Raw genomic sequence first — 22,738 nt, 5'->3', positions numbered from 1 at the left:
TGAGTCATGGGCGTTACGGTTACAACCGTATAATTTCAAGGTATGCAGCATTCCAGGGACCATGAATGTAGCAGATGCGCTATCAAGATTGGTTCAACAGGCACAATCAACTGAGTCGTTTGATGAAGAAGCAGATGAGAAACATTTACTGTTCTACATTGATGCTGGTGCAATGGAAATATGTTGGGATGAAATAGAACTCCTATCAGAGGATGATGATGAATTGACAAGAGTTAGGACGTCGATTGAAACAGATCAGTGGGAGACTGGACTCAAAAAGTACGAATCAGAGGCAAAAGGACTAACAACACTTGGATGCATGGTGTTTAAAGGTGATAAAATTGTGCTCCCTGATGCCTTAAGGACTAAGGCAATACAATCGGCTCATCAGGGTCACATGGGCGTTGGTTCAACCAAAAGGATAATACGGCAGCATTTCTGGTGGCCAGGCATGAGTAGAGCTGTTGAAAACTACATTAAAAATTGTGAGACGTGCCTTTTGCTATCGAAAAAGCACCCGCCAGTTCCTCTCACCAGCAGGGATCTCCCAAACGGTCCATGGGAGATTCTACAAATTGATTTTTTTAGTAACAACGAGTTTGGATTCGGAGAGTTTCTTGTGGTAATAGATATCTACTCACGTTATCTGCATGTTTTGGAAATGCGCCGCATTGATGCAGACTCCACTATCGAGGCATTGAACAAAATATTTGCTGTTTGGGGTTACCCGCTAACCCTGCAAAGCGACAACGGTCCTCCCTTCCAAAGCGACAAATTTGTGGAGACCTGGGAGAACAGAGGCGTCAAGATTCGGAAGTCAATTCCCTTCAGCCCACAATCCAATGGCGCTGTCGAACGCCAAAACGAAGGCATAAAGAAAGCACTGGCAGCCTCTAAATTGGATAATATGAATTGGAAAATTGCTTTGAATAATTATGTTCATATGCACAATAAAGTGCGGCCCCTATCAAGACTCGGCGTAACGCCATTTGAGTTACTCGTGGGCTGGAAACATAGAGGAACGTTTCCTGGCCTGTGGAAAATTGATAGTCAATCGGAAGTAGATCGTGAAGACGTCAGAGAGAAAGATGCTTTGTCCAAACTTATCAGTAAGAATCATGCGGATTTTCGAAGAGGAGCTAAACACTCCGATCTCTCGATTGGAGACAAAGTAGTTCTGTCACAAATAAAGAGAAACAAATCAGATCCCACTTTTGGATCTGAAAAGTTTACGATCATAGCGAGAGATGGATCTAAATTGATCGTTCAAAGCGACCGGGGAGTAATATACTCAAGAAACGTAGCTGATGCAAAGAGAGCAATTGACCATATAACTGATGAGCAAACTTCGCAAAGCCAGGATGCATCAACAAGTACCCAGATAACTCTTGCCAGTAAGTTTTTTTTTTTAATTTTTTCTCTAGCTCATGATCTTGTATTAACGATAAATGTTTATGTAGATGAACCGCAGCCAGACCCTAAACGGAACACAGTCTGTCCCATAGACGGAAACCGTATATTGAACGAAACTAACGAAACAGGATGCACGAGAAATGGTAAGGTTCAATTGAATGCGTTAGGCGATGTTTTCTAATAATAATGTATTTTCTACACAGATATCTCTCCACCCAAACAACAAACGCAGAAACGAGCCGGGTATGGTGATTCCACTAGACAACGTTCAAGACGAGAAATAAGGATTCCGGAGAAGCTGAAAGATATGGTTTTGTATAACATTTATGAATGAAGAGTAGAGGCGGGATGAATTGTAGAGACAGGATAAACAAAATATAAATGTTGGAATAATATTAATAATTAAAAAAAATATGTAATATGATTATTCTAATTCAGAACATTCGTTTGAATATATGCTCTAAGAAATAATAATAATGCATAAATTTTCAAATAAATGAATATGGTAACTTTATATATATATATATAAAAAAAAAAGAAAACAGAAAACAAAAATTGAATCGAATTTCAATTTTGTCGACGAAAGAGAAAACAATGAACATCCCTAATTCCATTGACTTCTACCATCCACTCATTGGTTCAGGGTCGCGCGGTGTTTATTGGTTAAAAAAAAGGAGAAGGGGAGATGATGCAATCGCGACTTCACTACTAGTATAAATAGAGCACCGCAGAAAGATTTCAGTTCACTTTTTCGGCGGACGTGTTACAAGTCACATCAGCAGCAGCAGTAACCAGTTAAAGAAGCAGCTCCGACAGTAAGACGAATAGCTTTCGCTTGTTGGCATCGATCCGGAAGAAGCAGCAGTCACCGTTTGAGAGTGCGGTCGACTGTTTTGCTTGCGGCATCCGACAATAAGACGCTAGCGAGTGGCATCGCTTTCGCTTGTTGGCAACGATCCGACTGTAAGACGGGAGTGAGTGGAATCGCTTTCGCTGGTCGGCAACGATTTTGTCAGGTGGAAACTATCGGAAGTGGATTCTGTTAGCTACTTTGCTTATCAGCAACTGCCTGGAAGTAACATGGCAGATCTACCAGGTTTTGAGAATTTGGCCGGTCGCGACACTAGCCACATCCGGATACCCCGGAATCGGTTCCGGCAAGGCCTCAGTGGGACACTTTTGTAATATTACTCACTCATATCGTGCGACGGCTCAAAATTCATGATTTTTTATTCGGAACATCATATATATTATGCCAAAGACCAATTTGAGGTTCTGGCCACATCCGGATACCCCGGAATTGGTTATGGTGGGGCCTCAGTGGGACACTTTTGTAATCTTATTCACTTATATCGTGTGACGGCTCAAAATTTATGAACATCATAGCTATATTGCCGTGGACCAATATGAGGTTCATGATTTTTTATACGGAACATCATAGATGTAATGCCAAAGACCAATATGAGGTTCTGGCCACATCCGGATACACCGGAATCGGTTCCGGGAGGGCCTCAGTAGGACACTTTCGTAATCCTACTCACTCATATCGTGCGAAGGCTCAAAATTTATGAATATCATAGCTATATTGCCGTGGACCAATATGAGGTTCTGGTTACATCCGGATACCCCGAATGGTTATCCAACAGCATCACTCCATAAATCAATATAAAGGTTCTGACTAGATACTTGAAATCTTAGCGAAATGCTGAGGCTGGTTCGAAGGAAACAGAACCTGGACTAAGACACAGAGCCTGGACGCTGAAGCAGAACCTCTTCGTGGAGATATAGCCTGGAGGCTGAGCTGTAGTCTGGAGGAAGAGTTAGCATGGACGAAAATCTAATATATATTTGAAGGTCAATACGCGTTGAACAAATTCAGCGTGATGCGAATGCTGACTCATCTAAGGAACTGGTCAACAGTGTTGGAAGGAACTTGGTAGTCTGGAGAAATTGATGCTAGGCGAATTTGGTTGGGAGGAGCTCACGGAAGAGCTTGGCAACTAATTTCAATACCGTCGTTAGCAACTATAATAAGGGATACAAGGTGAAAAAATGGCTTCATTTTAATACACGACGAATACAAATTATTAAAATGATGTAGTTTATGAACCAGCATCAAAGCTTAACAAATGATATAGAATTTCATCATATGACTTTCAAAGACATTTTCAAATTTCTTTATTATTTAAATTTGGAGCACTTCTGCCACAAGATTAACTGATATTCTAAAAATAAAATTATACTTTTCTCTAGTCAATTGCATTAAGGTTAACAATAAATTGTATAAGAATGTATTTTGCATTGCGAACGAATTCCAAAAAACGACATGTTGTCATAAAAGATATATAGGATGAAATAGACAAAAGAATTTGTAGCGAACATGTTTTAGAATTTTCTCTAAATATTTATTTTTTTCAACAACATTTATGAAAGAGACTCTATAAATTTTGATAAGGTATAGTGCCGTTTGATTTTGGCAGAATTCCGGAAAAAAATCATGTTGCCAATATCGAACCGTAGTAGACAAAAGTAGGCATTGAGTAAATGGAGCAACAAGTGTGCGTTTTGTGTCAGTATGGGAAGAAACTAAAATTTATTAAAAATCCTAAGAACTCAAAAATGCTTATATGAGGCTGAAATTGTGTACAGCTAATATTGCATATTAGGTGAATAGCCAAAAAATATTTTTGATGGAAATTTCATTGCTACTACATTACTAAGCGCATGTATAATCTCAATGTGACTGTTATGCGGTTATAATTGCCAATGTGACAAAACAACTTGGTATTTTTTTCGAATTTTCTAGAACAATCTCACAGATTTCAGTAAGTTGATCGAAAGTATTTGTCATTTGATGACTCTCCCCGGTATAAACTCCAAATTGTCAAAAATGTCGAATGTGACTGTTTTGCAGTTATGGGTAGTATACAATATGAATGGTTTAGCAGTTTTGGACGTAGGTAAGAAAAGGGGTTCTTTATTTGCAGATTTCAACTTTTCTTTAGTGATTCGATTATCCGGAGGAGTCGATTATCCGGAGTGAAAAACAATCGATACTCGAGTCCGATCTGTAGTACCAATAGATAATTTAGTTGCATTGTTTAATGAAAAACAAACTAATCTTAATATGTCTGTAGTTTCAAATACAGGTCGGACTCGATAATCGAATCGCTAAAACAACATTTAAATCCACGATAAAAGAAATAAAAAAAAACACGGTTTTTTATCGTGTTTTTTTATGTTGACAAAAACGGTTAGCCAGAAATGTCTCATGGACTTATCGATATGGATCCAAAGCTATCTCAATGGATTCAACGAAGATTACACAGAGTGCATATGAGTCTTATCAGAACAATTCTGGAGTAATCGCATGTTACCAGAATATTATATTGATCCATGACATAATAGCTATGATGTGCAGCATAAAAATCATGAATTTTGAGCCGTCACACGATATGAAGGAGAAGATTTACAAAAGTGTGCCACTGAGGTCCTGTCGGAACCGATTCCGGGGTATCCGGATGTGGCCAGAACCTCATATTGGTCTTTGGCATTATATCTATGATGTTCCGGATAAAAAATCAGGAATTTTGAGCCGTCGCACGGTAGTATTTTTTGAGTTTCAGAAAATGTCCGCTCTGGGTACATTCAGGAACCGGTGCCAGGTGACCGGGTATCTGAAATGGCCAGAATCAATGAGAACCAATGTCATTCGACCTTCTGGCAGCTTTTTACTTATAGAAAGTACACAATGAATAATTTTCTTACCGCTAATCTTGAAAAATCTAAGGGAACTATCACTTCCGGAACGAATATAGCCCATTTGAATCCGGAATAACTCCGGAACCAAGTGGCCAATCCCATTTCTTCCGGAACGCAATAAATCTTGAGGAGTATGCGGTTTGTTTGAGACCAAAAGATCCAAAATTGATTAATAATTGGCCAAGTTATGATTTTTTAAAGTTCATTTTTAATGAAAAGTCAGACGTTGGGGGTTTGAGAGTTAATGAAGGTAATCTTTCCCATCGCTTATCTCATATACATATCTTTTTAAAATGTTCAACTTGAGCTGATTCGAGTCATTAAATTTGTGGAATTATTTCAACCCATGGCCAAGATATCCGTAGCTGTTACCGTGCAGCCATTCAGCAAGACCATACCGAGAATCGTGTGTTCTAAACAAACTAATTAAGCAGGCTATGTTTCAGCAAAGACGTAACGTCAGGAAAAAAGAAGAACAAGAAGAATAATAGGATGCGTATCTAGTTTTCACCGGTAGCCTCAAAATTCAACATGTTGAGTACTAACAAGGTGAAGAAGTCATCCTACTACTTAGAATTAAGATATCGTCAAAATCCAGTTGGCCACGTCCTTGCGAATATTGGGGAACCGGTCATCCGTAGTTCTATTCTATAAGACGGAAACTACACAGCTGGGGGAAATAGGAAGGAAGGAAGGAATAAATGAACACCTAGGGTAGGTGTACCAGTTATGGCCATAGTGGTTCCCTATTTGGCCATATGTGATATTTTGATAAGTTTCACATTTTAAATCTTTTTGAATGTTTTAACATCAAGATATATCTTAAATCTAACTACTACCACACACAAAAGTTTTCAAAATTTTAAGACTTTAAAGTTATCACGTATGGCGAAATAGGGAACCACTATGTCCATAACTGGTACACCTACCCTACTTAAAAAAGATGCAGAGAACACTACGAACTCTCATAAGTGTTGCAACCAACTTAAGTGAATAAACGAAAGATGAAGAGACCTTCTAAGAGGTTTTTTTCCAAGACGGTGTCCAATGAGAACAACCACCGCTAGCTTTCACTAACGGGTCCTACGAAAAATTGAAGGCACGGATCCTAACAAGATCATAAAGGGATCAATAGTAGAAAAATAGTTCTGAATAGTACTATATTTGTAACACTAAGAAGTGCTTTAGGTTGTTTGAAAAAAACTTCCGAGAGCAGAGAGAATTTGTGTACGCACAGCACGAAGATACGTTGCGCACTTTTTGAAGAAATCTGTTACGTCTTTATGATACTTAACGGAAGATATGACCATTATTTCTTCGGCATTGTTCAAGGGTGTGATTACAATCTTTTGATCGGTAGTATATGTCATTTATTGCATTCTATACCAACAATTTATTTCATCCCAAAGCTACTTTGAATATTTTTTCTAGCGTGCTACTGTGTGAGATAACGCAAAAAAAACATAAACATTCCAAGCAATCCATTGTCAATCATGGTTGCGTTACCATCTCGTTGTTGCCGTTCCGTGGAACCGTCTATTAAATTGCTTGTTTTCACAGGTACATCAACGTGCAAAAGCGCTTTTTCTTGTGAACTTGCTCTCCACTTACCTGTAATCGGCGGACTGAGGAAAGTCGTGAATGGCAACGCCAGGTAGATGATTGCAATTTCCTCCACCGTCAGCCCGGTGCTCTGCATGTGAATGGTTAAATAGGGCAGCAGCGACGATGTAGCTGGAAAGAGAAAACGGGGGAAAAAAGTCGGATAAAAACGATGAAAAACATAAATCAAGAAAATACTTGTATCACAGTGAAGAGAAAAAAAGAGATGTAGGAAAGCAGCACCCACGAGCCATCAGCATTGGAAGCTGAGCTCCATTGTGCGGGAAGTGCGAAAAGGGCAGACAGAGGCATGATCGATCTCTGTAGTCCTGATGGCCGATGGAATGGGCGGAGATGGCGACCGTTAAAAGAGGAAAATAAATGAATTTATAATCAGCTTTTTAATGAACTTTTCTCCCGCGGTCCGACCAGAAGCGAGTAGTTTTTCCATAATCACCATCGTCCCTTTGAGTTCGCGATCAATAAAAGTTTTACAGCAATTGGCGTAAGCGGAAATAATGTGAAAACAACACAATGTGGTCAGATGTTTTAAATGTTCACGATTTTTCCTAGTAACTTAAATTTCTCCACATCAAGTTCTGAGTGAATCAACATTACACTATACTGCAAAACATTGGAATCACCCCTGAAAAATCATTATTTTATTTGGACAGTGAATAGGAACAATGTGGGCAAAGCCTAGGCACAATGGCGACTGGTCACTCCAGAATAGCAGATGAAGTGATGAATGACCTGGGACTAATACAAATTACTTCCCAACGATGCAGGTGGCTGCATAGCAAGTCGATGTCATTATCTATATTCTGAGAATAAAAGTCTGCAGGAATTGGAATCAGTTTAAGTCGCAAAGCAAAACTACGAGCGCATCAAGGCATTTCTTGGCAAGGCAGAAGCCAACAAGCCACTAAGACTGAAGTATTTCATAGGGAACGGGAATACGTCAGATGAAATTTATATGCGAATAATTTAATTACCGAGTTACTCGTACTTTGTTTGGTAGTTGTATATTTCACTTGCTTCTATCTTCCAATCTTAATCTATTACAGTTGTTTTATTCGTTCATTGCATTTGATAGAACCAGAAACAAAAAATTGGGGTGGGTAATGTCTATTACATTACCGCGGGGTTGACGTAGAACTACGATGATTAATAATTTGATTTGTCATGTGTATGAATTTGTAAGTGTACTAGTTTTGTGTTGTTATTGATCGGATGAAGTTTTCAGAAGTTAACTCTTTTTGGACTTATTTTGGTAGTCCTGAAAAGAACCATTTGTCGTTCTGTGGTTCCGAGAACCAGTGTTTGGTGTTCCAGGATGATTGAATTTGTTTGTTTGGTCGTTGCTTCCTTGTGTTGCTTGGTTGGGTGATCGGTTTCTGGCTCCAGCTGTAGTTCGCCAAACTCCTCCAGTAGATTAGATGTTTGATAGCTCGGGTGCTTCGATCGTTAGAATCGATAGAATCGGTCCAGTGCTTTGGTATGTAGCAATATCCATTGCATGAGCATTTAGGCTCTGTACATTGATACTCATCAATATGCAGGCTTGGCCGCTATGATCCAGTATTTCACGCAGTTCGTCTCAAAGCGTCACTAATCGATGATTCCTAAGCGCTGCAGCTCATTTCTTAAGTCAATCCTCTTGGGAAAATTGCTGCCTTTGGCGTGATGAAACTTGAAAAAAGCATAGTTTGTCAAAAATAGTCCTTTCAATGAAGTAACCCGCGACAAACCAACAAATACCAATTGCTGATTTTGTCATAGTCGCACACGACCTCGGGGAAAGTTCCACCTTGCGACTTATGAACAGTAAGAGCACAGGTACTAACCATCGAGAACTGAATGCGTTTGCATTTGATTATGCCGCACAGTTTGAAAGTAAAATAAAAATTCTCTATACAGGAGTGAAATTGGAATTTCAAAACCAAGAGCCTTACGTTGGCATGAAATATTTTGAACTCTTATAACTGTTTGCTGGTTTAACGAAATTCCTTGAATGGCACCTCAATTGAAAGACAAGACATCAAAGGGTCATGTCGTTTACTTACTGAATCCCACATACCTGTCCAAATAGTTTAATTACTGTTTTAAAAGAGAACGTTGATTTCAAGCAAATTTATAAATAGGGGTGCTAGAGAAAATTTGACGTCATTTGCTTTCCATTCTCCGCTTGGATCGCATCTCAGCAGGCAATAGATCGTCTGGCTCTGACTGGGCATGCTTCTCAGGTACAGACATCGATAGCGAAGGACCTCCCCGTTTGTCTTGATCCGCTCAAATCAAACTGTAGAGCGAGCGAGAGAAGATGCCGTCCGAAGCCAAAGTCATCACCGCTGCCGCCGCCAAGAAGAAGAAGAAGGGGAAGCAGTCCACAGGAAAATTTGCGGTCGAACTGTGAACACGATCGGGCAAGTCATTCTCGCTTTGTGGTTCACCGCTTGTTTGCGTTCACCCAGCCATCGTCATCGCCGCCATCATCAGATTTCGACTTAAGCCCGGTGATCCACTACCTGTTACTGTTGTGCGCCATCCACGCCACGAAACTTTCGGTTCGTCGTATAAGCAAATAACTTGCTCAAATTTATACATTTGAGTTGAGGATTCCCCGTTAGACCATGGCAATCAACTGATAACATCCCGCAGTGTTATTTATCTGTAAGAGCATCAAAGCTAACAAAGCCATCGGCCCTTTTAAGGGCCATCAAATTAGTGGAAAAGAGTTAAAAGAGAAATATTTCCGACTTTATATATGACTTCTAATATTCCTAAATCAATTTCACAGCTTCATACAAAATTTCATTTGTCATGAATAATTTATGACTAAACATTTTGACACTGTAATCGCGGACGCTGCTGCAGTGCCGTCGGGGTGAGTGCTCAACATTCCACAACAATTGTAAAATAGAGTGGCATTTCCAACAGCGTCTTTGATGTTCCATATTTTATGGGAACACTTTGATTAGCAAAATTATCACATGCAACAAAATTGCGCCTTATTTAGAATGCTTTTGATAAGACATTCTCATTGAACAATTGTAATAATTTTGGCACCCATGGATCAGAAAATTTACCTTCATAATAAAGAAAACTATTGATTATCAATAGCTCGTATTGAATATTTAGTTAATGTCAACCCTTCCAGCAATTCACGTTCGACCAATTTCTCACGCATTAGCATTCTCCGCAATTTTCAAGTAATTCCAAGCCCAACACATTATTGGCACATACCCATTTCCCAGATTGGTCGATCAGAAAGCGAAGAGCACAAAAGGGAGGAGCATCATCTGCTATTCTGAGGTTATAATACACGCTTCCTTCGTCGGATTCAGTTTCATTCCAATTCCGCTTTCGAGCTGGTAAGAGCTCCTCCGAACTCGCTCAGCGAGAAGTACCTCGCTGCTAGAAATCTGCTGAGCTGTTAATCTTCAAGCTGCCAATCCAGCATCTGGTTTGTGAAATCGCTCAAGATTTCTAGGTTGACCGATCCACGCTTCTAAATTTCGACTCGTGGTAAACTCGTGGTCACAGCATCCAAGCTCAATCGGCCCTTTTCAGGGCCAACATACGTTCATAAAAGGGTTTATTGGATGATATTTACTGATTTATCTATAATGATCTAAATATCACGGTATACTATAATTTGGTTCACATAATTTACCCCACATAATTACATGAATTTGAGAATTTACCGCTGCAGCACCGTCGGACCGTAATAACACCATACTACTCAGCATTGTATGGTATTTCTAACAGCATCGTTGATTTATCATATAATGGGGGAACACTTCCTAAATTCTCGAGTATGGAAATTGTAAAATGTATTAAAATTGCGACAGATTTTAAATACTGTTCAATAAACTGTTTCCTGACCAATTGTAATGAGCAACTATTGATCTGAAATTTTTCTACAGGTTAGTCTATTGCAAATGTCATAGTATATAAATCAGAACACATTGAACATTGATCAGAAATATTTATAATTTGCACGAAACCAAAACATGCGTGATTTTAATTTATTGTAAGCTGTTAAAATAATGTTGATATTTTTACTGTCCATACGAACGCGCATGTGAATTTTCCAAGATATGCAAATCCCTAACCAAGACATCAACTTCATGTATCTTATCCTAGATTGGTCAATCAGAAGAAGGCGAAGAATACGAAAGGGAGGAGTATCGTATGCAATTCAAATTATGTAAAACATACTATCTTCGACAGATTCGGTTCATTTAAGGGACGAATGACCTTCGGATTAAAATCCCTCTGTAACAACAACAGGATTCGGTACATTTCATTTACACTTTCGAGCTAGTAAGAACGTCTCGTGATAAACACAGTGTACCTAGTAATATTTCTTAATGTGCTTACCACATACTTGCTATAATCTCTTAATTCATCTCGTACAATATCTGATTTATCACGAATAATCGACAATACGACAATTTGAGGATGGTCCGAGAACGCTGCTACAGTGCCGTCGGGATGCAATAACAGCATAATGCTCATCTTGTACATCCCTTGCCAAGACATCAATTTCATAAAGCCTATTTCTCAGATTAACGCAATAGACAACATGTAGAAAAATCAATTCAGATCAATAGTTGCTTATTACAATTGGTCAAGAAACAGTTTATTGAACAGTATTTAAAATCTGTCGCAATTTTAATACATTTTCCAAATTCCGTACTCGAGAATTTTGGAAGCGGGGGCTATGACTGGTCCTGGCTGAAAATATTCGTGGGGAGAAACTCAACCCTTTGCTGCAGGAATTTCATTAACAACTCTTTGGTAAAGCATAAATTTTCCGAGGAAAATTCTGCTAAAAGTGAACTTTTTCAAAACAACTCTTATTGATTGGAATATTTATCAACAACTCTTTGTCAAGTAAAATCATCCTAAATAACTCTTTGCTCCATCGCCAAACCAAACCATTTCATTGAATTCATCAAGTACAAGAATATGAATGGTAAGGAGAGGCAGATGGTGTATATTTCGCTGGCGTTACTTTCCAACAGGTCGCCGGTTGGCGCTGACTACTAATCCGTCCACTGAATGATTTTCAGTTGTTGCTTTCGCTTCGTTGCTCTCTGGTTCCGTTCGCTACTCGCACACTTCTGTGGCTTTCACGCGCTCTTCTTTGCTGCTCCGCTGCTTGATCCGTTCGTTATGCCGTTCGATTTGTGAATGAGCTGGGAGCAGAACAACCAGTGGTTTTATTTGCTCGAGCTCCGTTCACCGATGGCGAGTGGTGGGGTTCTCGCTTGGTTGTTTCGTCACTCCGTTCGCTACTCGCACGCGATTGGTTATTGCTTTCGCGCTATTTTCGTTGATGGTGTGATTCTTCGCTGAGAAAAATAAACTGCAACTCTTTTGATTTTTCATGCAAACTGACCAACTTTGATAAACTATATCTCAGTTATTTATGGACCGATTTGAATGAAATTTTCACAGAATATCAGACATAACTTAAATTTTAACATATGTTTTTGAGTGATTTTTCCAATCACACGTTGAAAAGCAGTGACGGTTTGACTTAAGTGAATTTTTTGACGATTTTTTATAATTGACATAACTAAACATATTGAAGGTTTAGCTTCATGGTATCTTCAGCAAAGTTGTAGATTTTGACGAGATGAATAAGTTTGCTGAAGACAGTTTTTGTGTAAGGCTATCAGATTTTAAGATAAAAAGTTTTGAATTTTTCGTCGAAAATTACAGTTTAGTCAAACCGTTATTACTTATAAAATTGTGATTGGAAAAAATATTCAAAAATATATGTTAAAATGTGAATAAGTTGGGGCCTTCCTTAGCCAAGTGGTTAGAGTCCGCGGCTACAAAGCAAAGCCATGCTGAAGGTGCCTGGGTTCGATTCCCGGTTGGTTTAGGATCTTTTAGTAATGGAAATTTTCTTGACTTCCCTGGGCATAGAGTTTAATCGTAGCTACCACACGATAAACGAATGCAAAAATGGAAACTTTGGCAAAGAAAGCTCTCAGTTAATAACTGTGGAAGTGTCATAAGAACACTAAGCTGAGAAGCAGGCTCTGTCCCAGTGAGGACGTTAATGCCAAGAAGTAGAAGAAGAAGAATAAGAAGATGTGAATAAGTTCTCAGTTTATTCGACAAACCAGCTAAATATTTCATGGGTGCACAACAGCAACAGGGTAGCGGATTACAGGGATTTAGTTGAAATCTGGAAACGTAGCTCAATTTTGAAATCTTGAGCGATTTCACAAACCAGATTCTGGATTAACAGCTCAGCAGGCTTCTAGCAGCGAGGTACTTCTCGCTAAGCAAGAGCTCTTACCAGCTCGAAAGCGGAAATGGAATGAAACTGAATCCAACGAAGGCAGCATGTTTATAACCTTGGAATAGCAGATGATGCTCCTCCTTTTTGTGCTCTTCGCTTTCTGATCGACCAATCTGGGAAAAGGGTATGTGCCAATAATGTGTTGGGCTTGGAATTACTTGAAAATTGCGGAGAATACTAATACGTGAGAAATTGGTCGAACATGAATTGTTGGAATGATTGCCATTTCCTAAATATTCAATACGAGCTATTGATAATTAATAGTTTTCTTTATTATGACGGTAAATTTCGGATCCATGGGTGCCAAAACTATTACAATTGTTCAATGAGAATGTCTTATCAAAAGCATTCTTAATATGTCGCAATTTTGTTACATGGGATAATTTTCCTAATCAAAGTGTTCCCATAAAATATGGAACATAAAAGGCGCTGTTGGAAAAGCCACTCTATTTTACAATGAAATGTTGAGCACTCACCCCGACGGCACTGCAGCAGCATCCGCGAGTACAATCTCAAATGGTTGAGTCATAAATTATTCATGACAAATAAAATTTTGTATGAAGCCGTGAAATTGATTTAGGAATATTAGAAGTTATAAATAAAGTCGGAAATATTTCTCTTTTAACTCTTTTCCACAAATTTGATGGCTCTGAAAAGAACCGATGGCTTTGTTAGCTTCGATGTTGTTACGCATAAATAACACTGCTCGGACCAGCAAAACTCAGGGGGCTTCTGGTATTTGCTCCTAACGGGATTGCTTCTTGACCACCAATGATGATTTCATCACGAGTCGAAATTTTGAAGCGCGGGTCAACAGCTCCTCGGCCGATGAAATTTGCGGCGGCGATGACGATGGCTGGGTGAACGCAAACAAGCGGTGAACCACAAAGCGAGAATGACTCGCCCGACCGTGTTCACAGTTCGACCGCAAATTCACCTGTGGACTGCTTCCTCTTCTTCTTCTTGGCGGCGGCAGCGGTGATGGCTTTAGCTTCGGACGGCATCTTCTCTCGCTCGCTCGACAGTTTGATTTGAGCGAAGCAAGACAAACGGGGGCGTCCTTCGCTATCGATGTCTGTGCCTGAGAAGCACGCCCGGCCAGAGCAAGCCGATCTGTCGCCTGCTGTGATGCGAGCCAATCGGAGAGTGAAAAGCAAATGACGTCAAATTTTCTCTAGCCACACCTATTTATAGATTTGCTTGAAATCAACGTTCTATTTTAAAACAGTTATTAAACTATTTAAACAGGTATGTGGGATTCAGCAAGTAAACGACATGACCCTTTGATGTCTTATCTTTCGATTGAGGTGCCATTCAAGAAATTTCGTTAAGCCAGCGAGAAGTTATAAACGTTTAAAATATTTCATGCCAGCGTAACGCTCTTGGTTTTGAAATTCCAATTTCACTCCTGTATAGAGAAGAAAGACGTACTTCTACGTCAAAAAAACCGTGTCACTATGCTTCCATTCTTCCATAATTATAGCTCGCCTTTCCTTACGTCTCATACATAGGCAGGCTAACCAAACAGCAAGCCTCTCTGCCATAAAATTATCACCCCTACTCCTTCCCGCATGAACTGGCGTAGATGCAGAAGTATATCCGGTCTACTGTGGGTCAGTTGCAAGGCATTATCAATTTCTTCCCATTTCTCTCATTGGTCTGCATTTTCAGTCAGGCAGCCCCATTCGCTCTTACTTTTTGATAGCAAAATCGTGGGATACCTTGTCGATTTCCGATAAAAGCAAATTGGTGTATCACATAAGAATTGAAATGTGGATTGTTTCTCAATGAATACATGTATGTATGTACAATGAATGTACATGTTGGGAATCGGATATCAGGTGTTGAGTAGCATTATACAGAACCATGTGCATCATGCTCTCAAAAATTTTGGCAATGCAGCAAATAATTGATATTCCATGATAGTTTTCTACAGAATTGAAACTACCAGATTTATGAATCAAGTCTACTGAGAATCAGGAGTACTGAGGCCGTTTTCCAAACTGAGAAAAAATTCCTGTCCGCGATCGATCGATTGAAGATGAGTATTATTGGCAGCTTCATAGATTCAGCGAACTCATTCCAGAATGAAGGGGGAAGCGGAACGGCTCCAGCACCTGGAGCGACAAAATTTAAGAGCGTTTTTATTTGGGACAACAAACTTTCATGTCCGCCAATACTAAATATATATTGTGAGACTATGCATGTAGTACCTTTAAAAGGAAATAAACAAATAAATATCGATTAATTTGTCTATCCCCTACCACTTGAGAGCAAAATCACCGAGGGCAACCCCAAATCCGGTGCAAAGAGATGAAGCGAAAAAGAGGAGAGAGGTGAGCGGGGATGTAAGAAGGAAAAAGTGAGTTGGAGAGATAGTTGAGTCCGGACCGTCAACCGATCAAGACGAGGCGCTGAAGACAAGAACCAAAAAGCTCCATCCTACAAGAAAAAGTGTGCACGAGGGTGCAAAGTAGAAGATCCACGTTATTACGCGAAAGTTAAAAAAGCAAGGAAAGGCCAAAAGTCCGTCTTTAGCGAGTGTTCCATATATTGTGACTTTAGGTTTTCCAGTCCGTAGCTCAGAAGTCCTACCCCACGCCGCCCAAACTGGAGACGGGGACGACAGCTGAAGGATGAATATCATGCAATTTTACCATCCCACGCCACGTTTTCTTGAACCGACTCGGCCTACTTGTATTGTGCAGACGAATTTCGGTTTGGTTCCGGATTATCAATCACGGGGAACATTCATCCTTGTTTCCAACCTACCCGGCCGGATGCCAAATAGCGCCCGTGGTGACCCCTCCTCAACCCGGCGGTTAAGATCGGGCGTCGGATATCTCTGGGGTCAACCCATCTCCTACGACAAGTAGTACGCCATTCCGAATAGCTTCCGGCGGCCGCGTGGCGAAACAACCCCAAGAAACTGAACGTTGCGATACCACGAGACCCGGTGAAGCGACGATCTGCACTGTGTCCGACTCCTTTGCCATAGACGAGCTATTCCAGCCTGGAGAAGAACCGGATTCTAGCCATCTCTAGTACATCAACAACACACCGTTCAGATGCGCTGACCCGTATATCCAGTGTCCCCCAAGAACAATCGAAGAAACCATTCCCTGCCAACAACTCCTATAACGGTTCCCCATCAAGGAGCCAGCTCAGGTATGTCAAGTAAACCCCCTCCAAAATAAAAAGGAAAAATTTAAATGAACTTAAGTAAAATGTATAACTTCTCTTTAAATTTCAATTGCGAGAGCCATTGGTTGCATGGAAGTTCGTTGTCATTCTTAGTTGCGTCCACTTTAACTTCACTGTATTCGTGTGTCCACTAAGCAGGTCTAGTGCCAACCCTGAGAAGGCAAACCGTAAGCTAGCCACTTGTCGCAGTGTGGGTATGGAATGTTGCGTTGTGAAAAAGGGAAATTACTGGGTCGTAGACGAAAAGACGCATGGTTTCTAAAGGAATATGGGACATACGCGGGAAGCACAAGTCAGATTTCGCGACCAAGAGGGTAAAACGGTGCAATGCCGATCATCCGTACAAGGCCAAAAAAAAAGCACCCAAGTGTTAATTCGGCCAGCGCTAACAATAAAACTACGAGTGCAATGAAATTACTATCCATGGATACGAGAGGAAAAGAAGGAAAAACAAAAATCGAAGATAGAGAAGAGAGTTTTGAAAGGAATAAATCATGCGTCGAAGTCCAGAAGGCAATGCGAGGCACTGTGACGACGGCATGCACTGGCCGCTCTAGTGCAACATGTGAGGTGATCGATGGCCCGGGACTAATCGAGGCCATGGATCGAAAAAGAGAATACCTCCTAAAAATGCTGGTGGCTTTTGAGCAACTCGATGTCATCATCGAGTTTGTTAAGAGCAAAAGCAATATCAGTAACGACTTGAAAACAAGTCCGCTGAAATTACAACAATCAATTCTAGCTGCAAAGTAGGATATTTTTTGATACGAGATGCGAAAGAGAGAACCATCCAAGGAAGAATACGTGGCGAAAAGACGCATGGTTTGTAAAGGAAAAGTGAGGACATGGTAACAGTGAAGAGACCAACACCACGTCTAAGGCCAAGCAAGACCAAGTGAGAAGAGCCACGGGATAGAGCCAGGCAGGCACTGCTTCCACAAGAATCACGAGCGCAGAGCAATAGCAACCCGTGGATACGAGATGGCAAGAAGGAACAAAAGAGAAAACCGGAAACGGCGACCAAGGAGAATCCTAAACAGAAGACAATGAAACGTTAAAACTTAGGCGAGGCCCTCGTTATCAAACGGAGGAGGCCAAAAACGTCCGAGATCCTGAAGGCGATGCAAAGCACGGAATGTTTATCGTTATTGAGCGCAGATGGGCGGAGCATAAGGCGGACTAGGATTGGTGAAATGATCCTAGTCTTAAAAAAGAACGCTTAGCAAAACGGTGCAGCCTATAAGCAACTAGTACAAGAGGTACTTGGACGAGGTTGATGTGAGATCCCTGTCTGCAGAAGTGACTCTCCAGTGTAAAAATGTGGATGAGATCATCGATGCACTGGAGCAGTGTTGTTCAGACTCATTTCCCCGAAAATAACATTTTCCGAACTACGAAGCCACGAACTACTACAACCATGCTCTATCCTCCTAAGAATGAAAAGCAGATGGTTAAGCTTGAGTACTGCACACAAAATCAATCTTTTTTGATCCCAGAGAGCCACAATTCAAGTTTCGGTGAAATGAAATGAGTGAGTGAGTGAGTGCGAATCATTTCACCGAAACTTGAACTGCGGCCCACCGAGATCGAAACTGTCGGATCCCATGTGCAACACTCAAGCTCAACCAGCTCCCCCTCCATCTCAGGAATACAACGCACAGTTATAACAGTTCATGGCTTCACAATTCGAATTTCAGGGAAATGAGTCTGGTCAACACTGCACTGGAGGTCTTGGGTACCATCAAAGAGCAGTGTGACATTTACGCTCAAAAACGTCTGCTGTTAACGGATACGAGAACGGATTTTTTCTGTGCAGCAAAACCAACAACAGCCTCCTGAAGTTCACTTCATGTGCTTCGGAAAGGACCATAAGTCGTAGAAATTCAATGGTCTCGACAGCAGAAAATGTGACTTCAAAGGCCATAGGGCAAGCGGACCCAAATGTCCAGGCACAAGCGGAGTATTGAAGCAGCCAAAACGAAAGTACAGTTGAAGCTCGTTATAGAGACATCGCCAGCCTACTACTATTACCATTCCCAGCACTGACTATAATAATTCAACGAACTCAAAAAATATCGTTATACAAAAGAACAGTCAGAACATGGAAAATGTAGTTAAAGAGAGATTTGTCGCAATAAAAGTTGTCGTTCCCACAAGCTTTGAGTGTAACACAGTTAAATTTAAACCACTGTGATGCAGCCCAGCAGCTGCATTGGCAGTTAGTCTCGGAAACCAAGACTGACGTGGTGTTACTATCGGATTCATATTGCATACCAGCCAACAACGGGAACTGGGTGATGGATACGTCTCAACAGCTAGCAGCTATAGGGACGACAGAAAGTAGTCTCTATTGCAAATGACGGTTTGTTCGGCGTGTTCTATTGCAGTTGTTACGCGCCCCCTAGGTGGTCGATTGAGGAATTTTCCCACATGATCGACATGATGATAGCCGAAGTAGTTGATCGGCAGCCAGTAGTGATAGCTGGTGACTTTAATGCATGGGCATTGGAGTGAGGCCACTGCACCAACCAAAAAGGCCAACTATTGTTGGGATCCCTGGCCACATTTAATTGTAGAGCTGGCAAATGTGGATAAAGCGAACCTTCCGCAGAAATGGTGTAGAATCGATTATTGACTTGACGTTCTGTAGTCGTAACCTTTTAGGTATCATGAACTGGCGCGTTGATGACGGTTATACTCAAAGCGATCATCAATCATTCGTCATAGTATAATACCAGGCGGACGAAGGGCAGTGCGATGTACCTCGACCGAAGTCCGAAATTGGAAAACAGCGCGCTTCGACGGCGAAGTATTCATTAAAGCCCTGAGGCGCGAACGGGGCACTCTGGACCTAAACGGTGAAGAGCTAGTTGCTGTGATATCACGAGCATGTGATGCTTCCATGCCGTGAAAAGCCCCTCGAAGAGAAAACAGGCCACCGGTGTACTGGTAGTGCAAATCAATTGCTAATCTTCGAGCAAACTGCCTTCGGGATAGACGAAGAATGCAACTCGCACGCACAGAAGCACACAGAGTAGAACGCAATGCAGCATTCAAAGAGGCAAAGTTTGCTCTAAAAAAGGATATCAAGAGTCGAACACGGGCATGCTTCGATAGTCTAAGCCAGAGTGCTAACTGAAGTCCATGGGGTGACGAGTGGTAATGGCTAAGACTAAAGATTCCATAGCGCCCCAAGAGAAATCGCCCGAGTTGCTGCGATCGATAATCGATGTAATCTTCCCGCATCATCCCACAAATCCATGGCCACCAGCGCCGTATGCGGCAGATGAAGGAGAAGAAGTGGTGAGGGTGACGAACGAAGTCCTGGCAGAAGTCGTGAAATCATTCGCGTCAAGCATGGCACCGGAGCCCGAATGTTGCCTTGAAAGCGGCAGTAAATGCGGATCCAATTCAGAACCGTGATGCAACGCTGCATAGATCAAAGAATCTTACCGGATGTATGGAAGCGGCAGAAATTAGAGCTACTACCAAAGGCGGGAAACCACCAGGTGACCTGTTGGCGTATAAACCAATCTGTCTACTAGACACGACGGGCAAGTTGTTGGAGAGGTTGATCCCCAACAGGCTAGTACCGTATACGGAAGGTGCGGACGGCCTGTCCAACAACCAGTTTGGATTCAGGAACGGTAAATGTACTCTGGACGCTATCCAGTCGGTCGTTCATACAGCTGAGGTGGCAATCGAGCATAAAAGGAGCAGCATCCGTTACTGCGCGGTTGTCACTCTAGATGTGAAGAATGCGTTCAACAGCGCAAGCTGGGAAGCAATAGCACACGCACTTCACCGCCTCAAGGTTCCGGTGCAGTTGAGTAAGCTTCTAGAAAGCTATTTTAATTTTAGGATTCTACTGTATGACACAGAGCAGGCACAAACGCGTTCGAATTTCCGCAAAAGTACCTCCAAGTTCAATCCTGGGCCCGATGTTATGGAATGCGATATACGATGACGTACTGAGGCTGCCTTTTGACGGGTGCTAAAATTATTGGCTTCGCCGACGACATAATCCTAGTGGTCTATGGCGAATCGATGGGAAATAAGAGATGACAGCAGCGCACTCTATTTCCATATTTGAGGAATGGATGAAGTCTAAGAAACTAGGACTGGTCCGTCACAAGACTGAGGTAGTGGTGGTCAACAACCGTAAGTTCGAGCAACGGGCGCTTATCTCGGTAGGTGATTGCACCATAGAGTCCAAGCGATCCCTTAGGCATCTTGTGGTTATATTCGATGACAAGCTAAGCTTTGCTAGCCACTTTGAATATGGCCTTATCCATACTGAGGAATGGAGGATCAATCAAAAGCGTTTAGAACGAGTAGAAACCTAAAGCGGTTGGAAAGCACGTATAGGATTATGTGCTTAAGAGTACCGAACGGTTTCTAAAGAGGCCTTGTGCATCATAGCAGGATTACGCCCATTAGACGCATCATTATGGAAAATATTCAATGCTTCAATCAAAGAGGTACTAGAGAAGTCCACAATGCGCATAGAGAGATAATACTTAGACTTTGGCAGCAGGAATGTTATAACTCCACTAAAGATAGATAGACCTACCGGCTAATACCAAATGTGTCAGATTCATATAAAAGAGAAGGTGGAGAAGTGAACTTCCACCTGACGCAGTTTCTATCAGGACATGGTTGCTATATACAGTACCTGCAGAGGTTTGGGCACTCAGAATCTCCTGCGTTTCCCATTTGTGCTGGTGAGGAGGAAACAGCGGAGCATATCGTGTTCGATCGCCCACGTTTCATTCTGCTGAGCGTTCATATGCTCGCTACATGCAAAGGAGATACATCCGGAGACAATGTAATCCAGAGGATGTGTGGCAATGTCGAGTGCTGGAATGCAGTAATTATGACTGCCACTTGGATTTAACAAAGCTGCCAAAATTATAACAAGTTTACTTACGATACATTGTTACAATTCTTTCTGTCATTCACTTAAGCTCAAAGATCACCAAAAAATTTCCCAAGCTGTCGGACATGCACGTCCACCAATTGCTGAAAGTCATACTCCACATGTAAGCACTTGACAAAACGAACGCCAGCTGGATTACAACAAATGCCATTCAAATAAATGTTTGAATTTATAACTGCTACACCCCGGCTAGCTGCTCGGTTGGTGGTGCGTGTACACACAGTATCTACGGGTCTAGTACATCCCACTACATCATTTTTAGACATCCCATTAATATAGATGGCTACAGCACCATCATCGGTCTGTCCCGCCCAGCATTCGGATGACATTGCTATTCATAACGTTTTCGTTTCATTGACTCTCTACAACTAGCCCTGGCTATGCGGTGTGCCACTGAGGGTGCAGATTTGATCAACCCGTCGCTCGACCATTGGCCTGACTGGATGATTATAAGAGCAACTTATAGATTTGGTGAAGATTACTGAGGTAAGATGTAAGGTGTGAGGATCTGTTTGTAAATGAAGTAAATTTTGTGCAGTAAACAGCCAATCCTGATTGATGCTTCCAAACGCAACTATATTGCTCCAATTATGTTCTCATTTTGTCTTCGGGATATCTGCAGCAGCTAGTGGAAAGCTCAACCAAGCTTTTCAAAATTTATATGCCTGCGCTCAGGGTCGGGCACGCGACGTTGCACAGCTCGTATGCATGAGTGGCAATTGAATTATGGAACTTTTGGATTCATAGTTTTGCCTTCGGGTGCCGTTGCAGCATTAGAAACCGGTTCAATTTAAACTCCATACATGTTTCGAAAGCAGCCAACAAATTGGCAACACTTATTGTCATCAGGATGTGCCACAAAACGCATCAGATTGCGTTGCAAAGCGATAGCATTCTATTGGGATAGCAAATCTCCACTCAAATAAATGTAGATCAGCAGGATCAACTGGCTACGTCATTTCTGTCGGTCGGTCGGTCGGTCGGTCGCCGGTGAATGCAGACGTCGTGGAGTCATAAATTAATTTCATTTGATAACGTTGAATAATGGCTGCGACTGGCGGCTGTTCGGTGGCTTCTGCGAAATCATTTCCAACTGTGAATGAACGAAAGGGCACAGCTTTGGTGAATGTGTGCCTTTGTAATGTTCGGAAATTGACATATTGATTGGAATGTGCCACGATGGCAATGGCGTGATTTTTACAATACAACCGTTTATTTTTAGATGCATATTTCATCAGATATTCATGAGAGAAAGGTATCAGATATCATACAAAGTATTTCTGAGTGAAAAGTACAATATTAGAGTGGTTCAAAAACCATTTTGCTCCACACCACTCATTCCATTCTGATGTTGATGGAAAAAGATAAGTGACTAGAATACCATCATTCTGTTCAAAATGACTTTCAAGAAGTTAACTGATGAAGAAAAGCAACACATCGGACGATAGCTGGAAGCTTCTGCAGGATTTTTGTTCGGTTTTAAAATTGGT

At 41.4% G+C, this 22,738-nt stretch overlaps 1 protein-coding gene across 7 annotated transcripts in view; it reads right to left on the bottom strand.

Moving 5' to 3' along the window:
• The window catches only part of LOC5566438, a 139,599-nt gene that overhangs the window by 60,940 nt on the left and 55,921 nt on the right, over nt 1–22,738 (bottom strand). For all 7 annotated transcript variants that reach the window (XM_021844869.1, XM_021844874.1, XM_021844875.1 and 4 more), the window contains exon 3: nt 6,787–6,909. In XM_021844869.1, coding sequence (XP_021700561.1) covers nt 6,787–6,909 — 123 coding nt within the window. The remainder of the gene's footprint in view (nt 1–6,786; nt 6,910–22,738) is intronic.

This window comes from Aedes aegypti, chromosome 2 (genome assembly GCF_002204515.2).
Source record: "Aedes aegypti strain LVP_AGWG chromosome 2, AaegL5.0 Primary Assembly, whole genome shotgun sequence".
Lineage (NCBI taxonomy): Eukaryota > Metazoa > Arthropoda > Insecta > Diptera > Culicidae > Aedes > Aedes aegypti.
Note: the sequence above shows the minus strand (reverse complement) of the source record. Positions and strands in the feature narration are given on the sequence as shown.